This window comes from Coregonus clupeaformis, unplaced genomic scaffold, assembly GCF_020615455.1.
Source record: "Coregonus clupeaformis isolate EN_2021a unplaced genomic scaffold, ASM2061545v1 scaf0267, whole genome shotgun sequence".
Lineage (NCBI taxonomy): Eukaryota > Metazoa > Chordata > Actinopteri > Salmoniformes > Salmonidae > Coregonus > Coregonus clupeaformis.
This window is the reverse complement of record NW_025533722.1, coordinates 54,937-72,863: the sequence shown is the minus strand read 5'-3', so window position 1 is coordinate 72,863 and position 17,927 is coordinate 54,937. Positions and strand designations below refer to the sequence as shown.

The following is a 17,927-nucleotide window of genomic DNA, read 5'->3' as shown; positions in this document are numbered from 1 at the left end:
AGTATAGTAGAGACTGTAGGTCAGTATAGTAGAGAGACTGTAGGTCAGTATAGTAGAGACTGTAGGTCAGTATAGTAGAGACTGTAGGTCAATAAAGTAGAGAGACTGTAGTATAGTAGAGAGACTGTAGGTCAGTATAGTAGAGAGACTGTAGGTTAGTATAGTAGAGAGCTGTAGGTCAGTATAGTAGAGACTGTAGGTCAGTATAGTAGAGACTGTAGGTCAGTATAGAAGAGACTGTAGGTCAGTATAGTAGAGAGACTGTAGGTATGTATAGTAGAGAGACTGTAGGTCAGTATAGTAGAGAGACTGTAGGTCAATATAGTAGAGACTGTAGGTCAGTATAGTAGAGAGACTGTAGGTCAGTATAGTGGAGACTGTGGTCGTTGGGACTGTAAGTCAGTATAGTAGAGAGACTGTAGGTCAGTATAGTAGAGAGACTGTAGGTCAGTATAGTAGAGAGATGTAGGTCTGTATAGTAGAGATACTTTAGGTCAGTATAGTAGAGAGCTGTAGGTCAGTATAGTAGAGAGACTGTAGGTCAGTATAGTAGAGAGACTGTAGGTCAGTATAGTAGAGACTGTAGGTCAGTATAGTAGAGAGACTGTAGGTCAGTATAGTAGAGAGACTGTAGGTCAGTATAGTAGAGAGACTGTAGGTCAGTATAGTAAGAGACTGTAGGTCAGTATAGTAGAGAGACTGTTAGGTAAGTATAGTAGATAGACTGTAGGTCAGTATAGTAGAGAGACTGTTGGTCATTAAGTAGAGAGACTGTTGGTCAGTATTGGAGAGACTGTAGGTCAGTATAGTAGAGAGACTGTAGGTCAGTATAGTAGAGAGACTGTAGGTCAGTATAGTAGAGAGACTGTAGGTCAGTATAGTAGAGACTGTAGGTCAGTATAGTAGAGAGACTGTAGGTCAGTATAGTAGAGACTGTAGGTCAGTATAGTAGAGACTGTAGGTCAGTATAGTAGAGAGACTGGGTATGTATAGTAGAGAACTGTAGGTCAGTATAGTAGAGAGACTGTAGGTCAGTATAGTAGAGAGACTGTAGGTCATTATAGTAGAGAGACTGTAGGTCAGTATAGTAGAGACTGTAGGTCAGTATAGAAGAGACTGTAGGTCAGTATAGTAGAGAGACTGTAGGTATGTATAGTATAGAGACTGTAGGTCAGTACAGTAGAGAGACTCTATGTCAGTATAGTAGAGAGACTGTAGGTCAGTATAGTAGAGACTGTAGAATCGGTATAGAAAGAGAATGTAGTCGGTATAGTAGAGGATGTAGGTCAGTGTAGTAGAGAGACTGTAGGTCAGTATAGTAGAGAGACTGTAGGTCAGTATAGTAGAGACTGTAGGTCTGTATAGTAGAGAGACTTTAGGTCAGTATAGTAAAGAGACTGTAGGTCAGTATAGTAGAGACTGTAGGTCAGTGTAGTAGAGAGACTGTAGGTCAGTATAGTAGAGATACTGTAGGTCAGTATAGTAGAGACTGTAGGTCAGTATAGTAGAGAGACTTTAGGTCAGTATAGTAGAGAGACTGTAGGTCGTGTATAGTAGAGAGACTGTAGGTCAGTATAGTAGAGAGACTGTATGTCAGTATAGTAGAGAGACTGTAGGTCAGTATAGTAGAGACTGTAGGTCAGTATAGTGTAGAGTCGGCTTAGAGGTTGTAGGTCAGTATAGTAGAGAGACTGTAGGTCAGTATAGTAGAGACTGTAGGTCAGTATAGTAGAGACTGTAGGTCAGTATAGTAGAGAGACTGTAGGTATGTATAGTAGAGAGACTGTAGGTCAGTATAGTAGAGAGACTGTAGGTCAGTATAATAGAGAGACTGTAGGTCAGTATAGTACAGAGACTGTAGGTCAGTATAGTAGAGAGATGTTAGGTAAGTATAGTAGATAGACTGTAGGTCAGTATATTAGAGAGACTGTTGGTCATTTAAGTAGAGAGACTGTTGGTCAGTATTGGAGAGACTGTAGGTCAGTATAGTAGAGGGACTGTAAGTCAGTATAGTAGAGAGACTGTAGGTCAGTATAGTAGAGAGACTGTAGGTCAGTATAGTAGAGACTGTAGGTCAGTATAGTAGAGAGACTGTAGGTCAGTATAGTAGAGACTGTAGGTCAGTATAGTAGAGACTGTAGGTCAATAAAGTAGACTGAATATGTATAGTAGAGAGACTGTAGGTCAGTATAGTAGAGAGACTGTAGGTTAGTATAGTAGAGAGACTGTAGGTCAGTATAGTAGAGAGACTGTAGGTCAGTATAGTAGAGACTGTGAGGTCAGTATAGAAGAGACTGTAGGTCAGTATAGTAGAGAGACTGTAGGTCATGTATAGTATAGAGACTGTAGGTCAGTATAGTGAGAGACTCTATGTCAATATAGTAAGAGACTGTAGGTCAGTATAGTAGAGACTGTAGGTCGGTATAGTGGAGAATGTAGGTCGGTATAATAGAGGATGTAGGTCAGTATAGTAGAGAGACTGTAGGTCAGTATAGTAGAGAGACTGTAGGTCAGTATAGTAGAGAGATGTAGGTCTGTATAGTAGAGAGACTTTAGGTCAGTATAGTAGAGAAACTGTAGGTCAGTATAGTAGAGACTGTAGGTCAGTATAGTAGATAGACTGTAGGTCAGTATAGTATTGAGACTGTAGGTCAGTATAGTAGAGACTGTAGGTCAGTATAGTAGAGAGCTGTAGGTCAGTATAGTAGAGAGACTGTAGGTCTGTATAGTAGAGAGACTGTAGGTCAGTACAGTAGAGAGACTGTATGTCAATATAGTAAAGAGACTGTAGGTCAGTATAGTAGAGACTGTAGGTCGGTATAGAGATAATGTAGGTCAGATAGTAGAGGCTGTAGGTCAGTATAGTAGAGAGCTGTAGGTCAGTATAGTAGAGACTGTAGGTCAGTATAGTAGAGACTGTAGGTCAGTATAGTAGAGAGACTGTAGGTATGTATAGTAGAGAGACTGTAGGTCAGTATAGTAGAGAGATTGTAGGTCCTTATAGTAGAGAGACTGTAGGTCAGTATAGTAGAGACTGTAGGTCAGTATAGTAGAGACTGTAGGTCAGTATAGTAGAGAGACTGTAGGTATGTATAGTAGAGAGACTGTAGGTCAGTATAGTAGAGAGAATGTAGGTCAGTATAGTAGAGAGACTGTATGTCAGTACAGTAGAGTGACTGTATGTCAATATAGTAAAGAGACTGTAGGTCAGTATAGTAGAGACTGTAGGTCGGTATAGTGGAGAATGTAGGTCGGTATAATAGAGACTGTAGGTCAGTATAGTAGAGAGACTGTAGGTCAGTATAGTAGAGAGACTGTAGGTCAGTATAGTAGAGACTGTAGGTCAGTATTATAGAGACTGTAGGTCAGTATAGTAGAGAGACTGTAGGTCAGTATAGTAGAGAATGTAGGTCTGTATAGTAGAGAGACTTTAGGTCAGTATAGTAGAGAAACTGTAGGTCAGTATAGTAGAGACTGTAGGTCAGTATAGTAGAGAGACTCTAGGTCAGTATAGTATTGAGACTGTTGGTCAGTATAGTAGAGATACTGTAGGTCAGTATAGTAGAGACTGTAGGTCAGTATAGTAGAGAGACTGTAGGTATGTATAGTAGAGAGACTGTAGGTCAGTACAGTAGAGAGACTGTAGGTCAATATAGTAAAGAGACTGTAGGTCAGTATAGTAGAGAGACTGTAGGTCAGTATAGTAGAGATATTTTAGGTAAGTATAGTAGATAGACTGTAGGTCAGTATAGTAGAGAGACTGTTGGTCATTATAGAAGAGTGATTGTTGGTCAGTATTGGAGATACTGTAGGTCAGTATAGTAGAGAGAATGTAGGTCAGTATAGTAGAGAGACTGTAGGTCAGTATAGTAGAGAGAATGTAGGTCAGTATAGTAGAGACTGTAGGTCAGTATAGTGGAGAGACTGTAGGTCAGTATAGTAGAGACTGTAGGTCAGTATAGTAGAGAAACTGTATGTCAATATAGTAAAGAGACTGTAGGTCTGTATAGTAGAGACTGTAGGTCGGTATAGTGGAGAATGTAGGTCGGTATAATAGAGACTGTAGGTCAGTATAGTAGAGAGACTGTAGGTCAGTATAGCAGAGACTGTAGGTCAGTATAGTATAGACTGTAGGTCTGTATAGTAGAGAGACTGTAGGTCAGTATAGTAGAGAGACTGTAGGTCAGTATAATAGATAGACTGTAGGTCAGCATGGTAGAGAGACTGTAGGTCAGTATAGTAGAGAGACTGTAGGTCAGTATAATAGAGAGACTGTAGGTCAGTATAGTAGAGACTGTAGCTAAGTATAGTAGAGAGATTTTAGGTAAGTATAGTAGATGGACTGTAGGTCAGTATAGTAGAGAGACTGTTGGTCATTAAAGTAGAGAGACTGTTGGTCAGTATTGGAGAGACTATAGGTCAGTATAGTAGAGAGACTGTAGGTCAGTATAGTAGAGAGACTGTAGGTCAGTATAGTAGAGAGACTGTAGGTCAGTATAGTAGAAACTGTAGGTCAGTATAGTAGAGAGACTGTAGGTCAGTATAGTAGAGACTGTAGGTCAGTATAGTAGAGACTGTAGGTCAGTATAGTAGAGAGACTGAAGGTATGTATAGTAGAGAGACTGTAGGTCAGTATAGTAGAGAGACTGTAGTTTAGTATAGTAGAGAGACTGTAGGTCAGTATAGTAGAGAGACTGTAGGTCAGTATAGTAGAGAGCTGTAGGTCAGTATAGAAGAGACTGTAGGTCAGTATAGTAGAGAGACTGTAGGTATGTATAGTATAGAGACTGTAGGTCAGTACAGTAGAGAGACTGTATGTCAATATAGTAAAGAGACTGTAGGTCAGTATAGTAGAGAGACTGTAGGTCGGTATAGTGGAGAATGTAGGTCGGTATAATAGAGGACTGTAGGTCAGTATAGTAGAGAGACTGTAGGTCAGTATAGTAGAGAGACTGTAGGTCAGTATAGTAGAGACTGTAGGTCAGTATTATAGAGACTATAGGTCAGTATAGTAGAGAGACTGTAGGTCAGTATAGTAGACACTGTAGGTCTGTATAGTAGAGAGACTTTAGGTCAGTATAGTAGAGAGACTGTAGGTCAGTATAGTAGAGACTGTAGGTCAGTATAGTAGAGAGACTGTAGGTCAGTATAGTATTGAGACTGTTGGTCAGTATAGTAGAGAGACTGTAGGTCAGTATAGTAGAGACTGTAGGTCAGTATAGTAGAGAGACTGTAGGTCTGTATAGTAGAGAGACTGTAGGTCAGTACAGTAGAGAGACTGTATGTCAATATAGTAAGAGACTGTAGGTCAGTATAGTAGAGACTGTAGGTCGGTATAGTGGATAATGTAGGTCGGCATAATAGAGGCTGTAGGTCAGTATAGTAGAGAGACTGTAGGTCAGTATGGTAGAGACTGTAGGTCTGTATAGTAGAGACTGTAGGTCTGTATAGTAGAGAGACTGTAGGTCAGTATAGTAGAGAGACTGTAGGTCAGTATAGTAGAGAGACTGTAGGTCAGTATAGTAGAGAGACTGTAGGTCATTATAGTAGAGAGATTTTAGGTAAGTATAGTAGATAGACTGTAGGTCAGTATAGTAGAGAGACTGTTGGTCAGTATAGTAGAGAGACTGTAGGTCAGTATTGGAGAGACTGTAGGTCAGTATAGTAGAGAGACTGTAGGTCAGTATAGTAGAGAGACTGTAGGTCATTATAGTAGAGAACTGTAGGTCAGTATAGTAGAGAGACTGTAGGTCAGTATAGTAGAGAGACTGTAGGTCAGTATAGGAGAGACTTTGTAGGTCAGTATATTAGAGAGACTGTAGGTCAGTATAGTAGAGACTGTAGGTCAGTATAGTAGAGACTGTAGGTCAGTATAGTAGACAGACTGTAGGTCAGTATAGTAGAGACTGTAGGTCAGTATAGTAGAGAGACTGTAGGTCAGTATAGTAGAGAGACTGTAGGTCAGTATAGTAGAGAGACTGTAGGTCAGTATAGTAGAGACTGTAGGTCAGTATAGTAGAGAGACTGTAGGTCAGTATAGTAGAGAGACTGTAGGTCAGTATAGTAGAGACTGTAGGTCAGTATAGTAGAGAGACTGTAGGTCAGTATAGTAGAGAGACTGTAGGTCATTATAGTAGAGAGACTGTAGGTCAGTATAGTAGAGACTGTAGGTCAGTATAGTAGAGACTGTAGGTCAGTATATTAGAGACTGTAGGTCAGTATATTAGAGACTGTAGGTCAGTATAGTAGAGAGACTGTAGGTCAGTATAGTAGAGACTTTAGGTCAGTATAGTAGATAGACTGTAGGTCAGTATAGTAGAGACTGTAGGTCAGTATAGTAGAGAGACTGTAGGTCAGTATAGTAGAGACTATAGGTCGATATAGTGGAGACTGAATGTCAGTATAGTGGAGCAGGATGGAGAGACTATACAGTGAATAACAGCATCCAAATCAAATGGGTTTTAACACACAAACGCACGTACAGACACATGCACACACATACACACAATGTCCAAAACTAATGGGGATTAACTGAGCCTAATCGCACAGCACTGGGCCCGTATGCAAATCAGCTCATTTATATTCACAGGCTTGTCTGCTGATTGGCTTTTATCTGCATGCTCGGGCAGTCAGGCTCAGAGGGGAGATTAGAACTCTGCTAACCACACAGCTACCGCTCACTGCCCCTCGGAACTCTGGGATATGGAACCACTCTCTGGTGGTTTTATTTTTAACTGTCTGTCTCTCTATCTCTGTCTGTCTCTCTGTCTGTCGCTCTGTCTCTATGTCTCTCTGTCTCTCTGTCTGTCTCTCTCTGTCTCTCTCTCTGCCTCTGTCTGTCACTCTCTCTCTCTCCATCTGTCTCTCTGTTTGTCACTCTCTCTCTCTCTCTCTCTCTCAATGTGAAACAGTTACCAATATTTTCTTGTCAGGGTAAAACCTGCTGTATTCAGTCTGACATATAATGACAATGTTATTCTCTTTTTTCATTTCTTGTTAAAAGTACAGAGATGTAGTAGGAAAGAATGTTTTGACCTGTTTTTTATGTACTGGAGGATATTTGCAGTCACAGGTTCAAAGTTGTTTAATACATTCACAGATGATGAGTCTTCTTTTTCTGTACTGAAATGGCCGTTGCATGTGACTTCAAAGATTCAAATGAATCCTAAGAGTTACAGAACACCATCAGTACCCATTTTGGTGATGGGTACTGATGGTGTTTGTTGTTGTCTCATGTGTTTCCATAGTTATGGACCAGTATATGCTGCGGACCCCTACAACCACCCACTTGCTCCAGCAGCCACATACAGCATTGGTGCCATGGTAAGACACACACTCACACATCTCTGTCTCAACATGCTCAACAGCATGTATTGCAATACCCAGGCCTCGGAAGTCCTCTCTCTCTCTCTGTCTCTCACTGTCTCTCTCTCTCTCTCTCTCTCTCTCTCTCTCTCTCTCTCTCTCTCTCTCTCTCTCTCTCTCTCTCTCTCTCTCTCTCTCTCTCTCTCTCTCTCTCTCTCTCTCTCTCTCTCTCTCTCTCTCTCTCTCTCTCTCTCTCTCTCTCTCTCTCTCTCTCTCTGTCTCTACATCTCTCTCTCTCTCTACATCTCTCTCTCTCTCTTTCTCTCTCTCTCTCTCTCTCTCTCTCTCTCTGTCTCTACATCTCTCTCTCTCTCTCTACATCTCTCTCTCTACATCTCTCTCTTGTGGTATCTAAATAACGATGCTAATTATGCTGTGAGGACAAGAAATCCGCTGACACTGTCCTTGATTATAATAGTTTATTATACCAAAGATTTCAGCGCCAATTTACAATTCCTCCAGTCCAGATACTGGAGAACAACTGACCCAATCTCTAATATGTTGTTTCCTCTCCGTCCGATCCCCGGGACCACCCATACACAAAAATGTATGCACGCACGACTGTAAGTCGCTTTGGATAAAAGCGTCTGCTAAATGGCATATTTATTTATTTTTATTTTAAAATGTATGGAGAGTAAACACATTTTTCTATGGAGTGTAAATACATTTCTATGAAATATGAACAAATCTTTATGGAGTGTGAGAGCGAAAAACCTGTCTGGCAGCTTTCTTTCCAAATATCCATCAATCAATCAAGACAGTAAAATTCTCTCACGGCCCCACTGCCCCAGGCGACCACCTAAGTACTCCAGATCAATTCATAAATCTTTATCAATGCATTTTAAACTATGATGCAATTGAATACACATGAAAGCCTCAGAAAACATAATACAATAATAAATGTCCACATTCAGGCTGGTCGACCCATCGGACCCTCCTGTGGATTCTCTCTGTCCCTGCCTAGACCCAATATCCCTAAGCATCCACGAAATAAACAAAAACATCTGAGATCCCCACATGTACCCAACAATAGAAACAATCATTCTTCAAAAATGTATACAGAAAGAATATGGCACAAATTATGTATTACACATGCAAATATGTCTATATATCATTGCAGACACTGGAATGTAGTCCACTACACTGCATCTCCTCAGCAGTGTCGACTTTCAATGAAACGTCGATGATGGAATCTGAACATTTCCACACCTTCCTTGTTCCACTTCCTCCAGTCCATTCATATTGTCCATGTTTGAGTATTTGAATCCCCTCTACACATTCCCCCATATGCTTCTGGAAGAAAAGAAAACACCAACCAGTATCTTTTGCAAAACAACACATGCAAATTAAAACATCAATATCAACAATAATATAAAAATGATATATAAAATGAATCACATTCCATTTCCCCCCTTTGATTCATAACAAAATACTAAATATCACAATAATATGTAAAACCATGTGAAAAATGATCGGATATTCAAAATGGATATCTATCCATCAATACTCCATCCAGTCCCACTTGTTCATCTCCATCTAGATCAGTAACAGTTAACAACGGCATCTGAGTGTTTTCTCCAGGCATCACAACTCTAACCCATCTCAATATCATAGCCTTCGCAAAAGTCAATAACAAAGTACAAAAGCAAAACATCACACACAGCGCTATAAGAGCTGCCACTAAAATCTGAACTATCACTGCTCCCACTGGGCCTAACTGATCTTGCAACCAAGCCTTCGCTGACCATCCAGCTCCTTCAGATCTACCAAACGCATCCCTTATATTCTTCAATGCATCTATAACACTAGTGATATTATCGGAACTATCGGGGATCAAAGTATAGCAATCATCCCCCGTCAAGTTCATAGCCAAACATAAACCACCTTGTTTTGCTAAAATATAGTCAAGAGCCATGTCATGTTTCAACAGCGTCAGTCTGTGACTTCTTTGAGTATGTGACAGAAGGTTAAACCCTCTTATCGTTTCATTTGCAAAACCCTGCAAAGTATAGGTAATATTATCAATGTGATCTGCCAAAAATGTTACACCATACCATGGAAAAAGTCCAAGTCCCCGCTTCTCTCCTAGACTTATCCTCCAATGGTAGGCTTCCAGACTATGAAATTTCGCCATGTCCCTTTTCACCCTATTTACAAACCTAGAATCAGATTTATCTATGTCCGGTGCTTCCCCTCTTTTAATGGTAAAAACCTCATATGGAAGCTTCAACGTCGACATGTAACAACATCCTGTCCATTTATAGGGTAAGAATATATATGCTTTATCACCACAAACCCACCAAATATCTCAAAAATTCCCAATAGTCACATTGCCAGGCAAAAGCTGATCTTTCACCATCAAAGTCCTGCTCTTCTTACTAACTGGAACATAAAAAGTTACATTATATTTCTCATTACTAACCTTACGTTCATGCTTACCCAAAGTCATCATATAATCATCACAATCTGATATTCCCATAAACATACCCTTTCCATCATATGTTTTATTTGAACAAAAACAGCTTTAAGCCCTCACGAGTTTCACCTTCAATGCTTCAGGAATCGCTGTTAACTGATTTACCTTCCGATCTAACAAATTCACATAGGGTAATTCATTTAACCAAGAACACTTAAACCTAGGCCTAAACAAATGCTTCGACAATGACATTATTATATCTGTTAATGATTGTTGCTGATACAACAGCCATGATAAAGCATAAGATTGACACGTACTTGATAGAGGTTGAGCCACCGTCTCTAAGATTGGTGCTGGAATTCTCAACAGACATGGACCCTCAAGATTCCTCACTGATCTTACAGAATGAGTTAACTGCTGGAACCATAGATTCCTACCTGCCCATCCATCTTTAATTTGTAAAACAGAAGAATCAAATCCATATGCTTTCCATTTAGTTTCTCTCTTCCCTAACGAGCGGTATTGATCAGATATATCTTCTTGTCTTCCATCAAAATCAAAGATACCAGGATAGTATTCTGCACTATTTCAGATGAGTCTACATCATTCTCTACTACCATCTGCTCTCCTATTTCAACACTATCCTTACTACCATTCACAGCACTCTCCATCCTTATCATAAACTTCTGAGTCACTCTTACTACATCCTTCAGTTTCAGAAAAGTTGTTGTTGGTGTCTGTGTCACATTTCCTAAATTTGTTATTGCCTTCGTGACATTAATCTCTTTCAAAGTTACTGTTAAAAAAGTTGCTTTAGTTGATGTATTAACACTCTTAATTATTTCCAGTGGGAAAGTGACAGATGTCCTCTGTGTATTATTTACTGTTGGAGTGGCTACTGTAATATACTTCTCCTGAACTCTACATTTCCCTTCACCACTGTTCTCTCTCGTGCACTTACATGGGAGCTGAGCTGACTGTCCTAGAGTTACTTCAACCCTAGTTTTCGTAACGTTTTGGTCTGACTTTTCTCCTAACTGGTCTGGGCCTACTTTGTCTAACCGAATCACCAGCTTCACCTGTAACAGAGTTGCCCTTGGTGATCTCCGCTGCTTCACATTCCACTGAAATATTCCCTGTTGTTTCTGGGACGTATTGAAAATCAATTTCCCCAAATCTCCTTTCCTTTCCATCCATTGCAGAGTCATCTCTGGCATCATCAGAAGTGTAAACATTATCATCAACGTTGTCCACAACATGGACAATCTCTCCTTCTGGGTTTTCACTCTGGATATTGTCATGCATCTCTCCTTCTGTCCGTTCTCCCCTATCTCCATCCTGCTCTCTTGAGCCTTCAACATCCTGTCTCTCTGCGCGTGGCACCTCTTCTCCAGGCGCTTTAACACAATGTGACAAATGATACCACGTTGGAGACCCTTTAACCTGGACAGCTGTTCCAGTACTACGAACAACTTCAAATGGTCCTTCACGACGTTCGTTATACCACTTCCTTCTAAATACCTTCACAAACACCTTGTCCCCAGGTTGCACTGTACTCCTTTTTTGCTCATCAAGCTTCTCCTGCACCTCTTATTTTCTTTGCCTGTCAGAAACATATGCGGACATCTTTTTATGAAAATTGGCCATATATGTAACGTACGCTCTCATTTCATCTTCCAAAAGAGCCAAACTTGGACCCTTTCCGCTTGTTCGCAAACAAGGCGTAGGCATCCTTCTTCCTGTTACCAGTTCATGGGGTGTCATACGTAGATCACGCAACTCACTTGAGCGACACACCATTAATGCTAAAGGAAGGGCTTGTCACGGTTTACTAAGCCAGAACCCAGAAGCAGACCAGGACAAGGTAAATTGAAACAAAGGTGAGTGTTTATTTAATAGATCCACGAGTGAGGCTGAATAATCCAGGGAACAGAGCGGGTGGCGTGGATGGGTTGTTGAGGGTGCAGTGGTAGGTCCAGTAATGGCTCGGCAGCCGCCGACCATCAGGCAGAGGTTGGGTGAAGGTTCCGGGTGAGTGACTGCAGATAGAACAAAACGGAGGTAAGTATACAGCAAGTCAAAAAGGTGCAAAACAACAAAACTAACGCTAGAAGTTCCAAGGCTGATACACGGACAAACATACTGTTCATGGCTAACGATCCGGCAGGGAATGGATGTTAGGACAGAGCCTAAGAAGGGTGATGATCAGGACCAGGTGTGCAGATTGCTGATGGGATGCAGGTGCGGAAATCAAGAGAGCTCCCGCCTAGCAACGTTGCCCGGCAACCAGGCAGGAGCGTTCCAGAACCCTCGGGAAACTGGAGATCCCGAGCAGAAAAACTAATACCCAGACAGAAACCGACTCAGACTGCAGGGATCGTTACAGTACCCCCTCCGACCGAACGCCACCGGGCGGACTCCCGGAGCGCCAGGATGGAGGCGGTAGAAGTCACGAATGAGGTCAGCATCTAGGATCTGTCGCCGCGGAATCCACCTCCTCTCTTCAGGACCATACCCCTCCCAGTCCACGAGATACTGGAAACCCCGGCCCCGCCGTCTGGAATCCATGATGCGTCGCACCGTGTAGGCAGGACCACCTCCGATCATCCGAGGAGGAGGAGGAGGAGGCGGAGGAGGCAACAGAGGACTGAGGAGAACAGGCTTGAGGCAGGAGACATGAAAGGTGGGATGGACTCTGAGCGTCCTCGGTAGTTTGAGTCGAACTGCCACCGGATTGATCACCTTCTCCACCACAAACGGACCAATGAACTTCGGTAACAACTTCCTAGACTCAGTCCGTAAAGGAAGATCCCGTGTGGCCAACCAGACCCTATCTCCGATGGTATAGGTGGGAGCGGGGATCCGGCGACGATTCGCCTGGAGCTGATACCGGTCCGAAACTCTAAGGAGTGCCTTTCTGGCCCGATGCCAGGTCCGGTGGCAACGACGAATATGGGCCTGAACAGAGGGCACTGAGAGCTCCTTCTCCTGAGAAGGGAACAAGGGAGGTTGGTAGCCATACAGGCACTGGAAGGGAGACATCCCAGTGGCAGATGTAGGGGAGAGTATTGTGGGCATACTCAACCCAAGGCAACTGAGAGACCCAGGAGGTGGGGTTGGAGGAGACAAGGCAGCGTAGCGTGGATTCCATCTTCTGGTTGGCTCTCTCCGCCTGACCATTAGATTGGGGGTGAAAACCAGATGTGAGGCTGACTGTAGCTCCAATGGCCAAACAGAAGGACTTCCAGACAGCAGAGGTAAACTGAGGGCCACGGTCGGAAACGATATCACTGGGCAAACCGTGGACCCTGAAAACCTCCCCTAACCAGGATCTCGGACGTCTCCGAGGCAGAGGGAAGCTTGGCAATAGGCACAAAGTGGGCGAACTTGCTGAATCTGTCCACGATAGTCAGAACGACCGTGTTTCCCTCAGAAGCGGGCAACCCAGTGACAAAGTCCAGAGCCAGATGCGACCATGGTCGCCGGGGAATAGGAAGGGGGTGAAGTAGTCCAGAGCTGGGCCGATTGGTACTCTTATTCTGCGCACACACTGGACAGGCAGCAACATAACCCCGAGTATCCTCGGCCATGGCAGGCCACCAAAAACGTCTGCGAAGAAACGCCATCGTCCGAGCCACGCCAGGGTGACAAGCCATCTTGCTGGCGTGGGACCATTTGAGGACAGCAGGACGAACCGACTCAGGCACAAACAACCGACCGGGTGGACCGTTACCGGGACCGGGCTGCGTCCGAAGGGCCGCCATCACCTCCTCCTCAATCTTCCACCTAACTGCTCCCACGACGCAGTTCCGGGGGAGAATTGTCTCGGTCTTGGACCCACTCTCCTCCGTCTTGGAGAACATCCGGGACAAGGCGTCCGCCTTGCCGTTCTTAGATCCAGGTCGGAACGTCAGGGAAAAATTGAATCGTCCGAAAAACAACGCCCACCTGGCCTGACGGGAGTTGAGACGTCTAGCCGATTGCACGTAAGCAAGATTCTTGTGGTCAGTCCAGACAATAAACGGTTGCTCCGCCCCCTCCAACCAGTGGCGCCACTCCTCCAAGGCAAGTTTCACCGCGAGAAGCTCCCGGTTACCCACATCGTAATTCCTCTCCGCAGGCGAAAGGCGACGAGTAGTAGGCGCAGGGATGGAGTTTACTGTCCGTGGAGCATCGCTGCGACAGGATGGCGCCAACTCCCACATCAGACGCGTCCACTTCAACGACGAACTGACGGGCCGTGTCCGGTTGAGAGAGAATCGGTGCGTTGGTGAATCGCCTCTTCAAATCCAGAAACGCTCGATCCGCCTCCGGATTCCACTTGAAGATCCTGATACTGGAAGTCAAGGCAGTTAACGGAGCGGCCACACGGCTGTAATCCCGGATGAATCTGCGGTAGAAATTCGCAGACCCCAAAAATCTCTGGAGCTGCAATCTCGTACCGGGCTGGGCCCATTCCAGAACCGCTCTAACCTTCTCCTGGTCCATCCTAATCTCTCCCCTGGAGATGATGTACCCGAGAAAGGATGTCGTGTGGGCGTGAAACTCGCACTTCTCGGCCTTCACGAACAGGCGATTCTCCAACAATCGCTGCAGAACCTGCCGGACATGCTGGACGTGGTCGGAAGGTTCCTTCGAGAAGATCAGAATGTCATCCAGGTAACCAAACACAAAGAGACCGATCATATCTCTCAGGACGTCGTTCACCATACTCTGGAATACCGCTGGAGCATTGGTCAGTCCAAACGGCATCACCTGATACTCGAAGTGACCCATCGGTGTATTGAAACCCGTCAACCACTCGTCCCCCTCTCTGATCCGGACCATGTGATACGCATTGCGTAGGTCTAGCTTGGTGAACACCGTAGCACCCTGTAAGGAGTCGAAGGCAGAACTCATCAAGGGCAGGGGATACTTGTTCTTGACCGTGATGTCATTCAACCCCCCGATAATCAATACACGGTCGAAGAGAGCCATCCTTCTTACCCACAAAGAAGAATCCTGCCCCCAGGGGTGATGACGAGGGACGAACGAGACCAGCAGCTAGGGACTCCTTGATGTAGGTCTCCAAAGCCTCACGTTCAGGTCGGGAGATACTGTATAACCTTCCCTTGGGGTAGACAGCTCCAGGGAACAGGTTGATGGCACAATCATATGGTCGGTGGGGAGGGAGTGACAGAGCCTTCTGCTTACTGAACACTTCCCCCAAATCGTGATATGTCTCGGGAACCAGGGACAAATCTGGGGGTTTAGCCTCAATCACCTGACTGGGAACCGAATGGGGACAGGCAGTCTTGAGACAGTTAGCATGACAATCAAGGCTCCAACTCGTTACCTTGCCCGTCACCCAATCGAACGTGGGATTGTGTTCCTTCAGCCAGGGGTATCCAAGGACCAGAGGAACATGGGAAGACGGCAGAATGAAGAATGAAATCATCTCCGAATGATTCCCCGACAACAGCATCTTAACCGGTTCAGTCCTCATCGTGATACGTGCCAGACTACTGCCGTTCAGAGTGGTCGCTTCAATGGCTTCCGGCAATTGCTCCTTGGAAAGCCCCAGCTGTTCCACCAACTCGGCATCAAGAAAGCTTCCATCGGCACCTGAATCGATAAAAGCGTTAATCGCTAAGCTCTGATTCCTGTTCATAAGGGTAGCCGGAAACGGGTCTGACAGAGGTATTGAGAGGTCGAAACTGGCTCGCTAAAAAGTCCTCCCAACTTTAGCGAGCCGCGCAGTTTGACGACCGCCGGGAACAGGTGGCGAGGTAATGTCCCGAACCACCACAGTAGAGGCAACAGTTAGTCCTACGTCTGAGTTGGCGTTCCTCCTTGGTTAACCCGTGCCGCCCTACTTGCATTGGTTCAGAATCGGGAGACAGGACCTCTCCACTAATCCTGTGTGGTGGACGATGATCGACGTATTCTGGTCCAATCCCCGACCCCGACTGGAACCTGAGAAGCTGATCGATTGGACGGAACCCATTGCTTCTCCCTCCTTCGCTCTCGGACTCGATTATCCACCCGAATAGACAAGGCTACCAAGCTGTCCAGGTCACTAGGCTCCGGATAGGAGATCAACTCATCCTTGAGCTGCTCCGACAGACCCTGGTAAAAGGCCGCTTGCAGAGACTCCTCATTCCACCCACTCTCCACAGCCAACGTCTTGAACTCGATCACGAAGTCGGCCACGCTGCGAGTTCCTTGGTGAAGCGAAAACAGGCGCCTAGCTGCGTCCCTCCCTCGGACGGAATGGTCGAAGAGCTTCCTCATCTCGGCCGTGAACCCCTGGTATGACGCCATGCAGGGGTCTTGTCGTTCCCAAACGGCTGAAGCCCACTCCAGCGCTCGACCACGCAGCAACTCAATCACAAAGGCTATCCTAGCCTTGTCTGTGGCATAAGAGTAGGGCTGTAGATCGAACACTAACCCACACTGCATAAGGAAAGAACGGCATCTTCCCAGCTCCCCCTCATATTTATCCGGCGTCGGAACCTTGGGCTCACGGAAGGACACAGCTCCAGAAGCGGCAGGCGAGATGGGTGAAACCGGTAGTGGATCCTCCACCGGAAACTTGCGCTGGTTCTGGACCTCCGTCAGACCGGTAGAAAGGTTCCGAACTGCCAACGCGATCTCCTGTAGCTCCGTGCTATGATGGCCCAACATCTTCTCCTGATGGGTAATGGCATGGCGAACAGAGTCCAGGTCCGCTGGGTTCATTCCAGGCCGGATCGTTCTGTCACGGTTTACTAAGCCAGAACCCAGAAGCAGACCAGGACAAGGTAAATTGAAACAAAGGTGAGTGTTTATTTAATAGATCCACGAGTGAGGCTGAATAATCCAGGGAACAGAGCGGGTGGCGTGGATGGGTTGTTGAGGGTGCAGTGGTAGGTCCAGTAATGGCTCGGCAGCCGCCGACCATCAGGCAGAGGTTGGGTGAAGGTTCCGGGTGAGTGACTGCAGATAGAACAAAACGGAGGTAAGTATACAGCAAGTCAAAAGGTGCAAAACAACAAAACTAATGCTAGAAGTTCCAAGGCTGATACACGGACAAACATACTGTTCATGGCTAACGATCCGGCAGGGAATGGATGTTAGGACAGAGCCTAAGAAGGGTGATGATCAGGACCAGGTGTGCAGATTGCTGATGGGATGCAGGTGCGGAAATCAAGAGAGCTCCCGCCTAGCAACGTTGCCCGGCAACCAGGCAGGGAGCGTTCCAGAACCCTCGGGAAACTGGAGATCCCGAGCAGAAAAACTAATACCCAGACAGAAACCGACTCAGACTGCAGGGATCGTTACAGGGCTGCTATCCAGTTTAGACCCGTATGCTGACAAATTTTGACAATGCGATTTTTCAAGACACCGTTAATTTTTTCACAAATCCCTTGACTTTGTGGGTGATAAACTGCTCCAAGACGTTGCTTAATTCCCAATTTTTGCAACATCAATTTCACTGATTTATCCACAAATTCCTTCCCATTATCTGAGGATATTCGATCGGGTAATCCCCACCTGCTTATGACTTCTTTACACAAGAACTTGGCAACCGATTGAGCATCTTTTCGCTTGGTTGTACAGGCCTCCGGCCATCGTGAAAATCTATCTACAACCACCAACATGTATCTTTTCCCATCAACTGGTTTTATCATATCAACAAAGTCGATAACCAACTCACGCATAGGACCTCTCGGTGTAGGAATGTAACCAGGAAGAACAGTCACACCCCTGCCCAAAAACCATACTCCTTTGTGATCTTTCTCCTAACCTCCCCCCTTGCAACATGAGCTAACCCATGTGCTTCCTGAATCATCAGACCTAATAGGTCTAGAGGTGCTACTATCAACCCCTCATGGTTTCTCCAAAGACCAGTAGCATCTTTGACAGCCCCTCGGTCTAGCCATAACTGTTTGTCGATCATAGAAGCAGCTTCCTGCATCAAAATCACATCCTTAAGCGTAATTTTTTCTTCCAAGTCCACTCCATGAGTGACCAGAAAAACGTTTCCCAATTTGTCCGCTCCTGTGACGGCTTTTGCAGCTTCATCAGCAGCTTTGTCCCCTTGTGTGACTTTTGACACATCTGTTTTATGAGCTGCACACTTAGCTATCGCTATCTCTTTAGGCTTCATCATAGCATGCAACAG

At 45.0% G+C, this 17,927-nt stretch overlaps 1 protein-coding gene across 4 annotated transcripts in view; it reads left to right on the top strand.

The window, feature by feature from the left end:
* LOC121558374 (RNA binding protein fox-1 homolog 1) overlaps positions 1 to 17,927 on the top strand; it is a 394,807-nt gene that overhangs the window by 357,385 nt on the left and 19,495 nt on the right. For all 4 annotated transcript variants that reach the window (XM_045214489.1, XM_041871773.2, XM_045214491.1 and 1 more), the window contains one exon: positions 7,248 to 7,323. In XM_045214489.1, the coding sequence (XP_045070424.1) occupies positions 7,248 to 7,323 (76 nt within the window). The remainder of the gene's footprint in view (positions 1 to 7,247; positions 7,324 to 17,927) is intronic.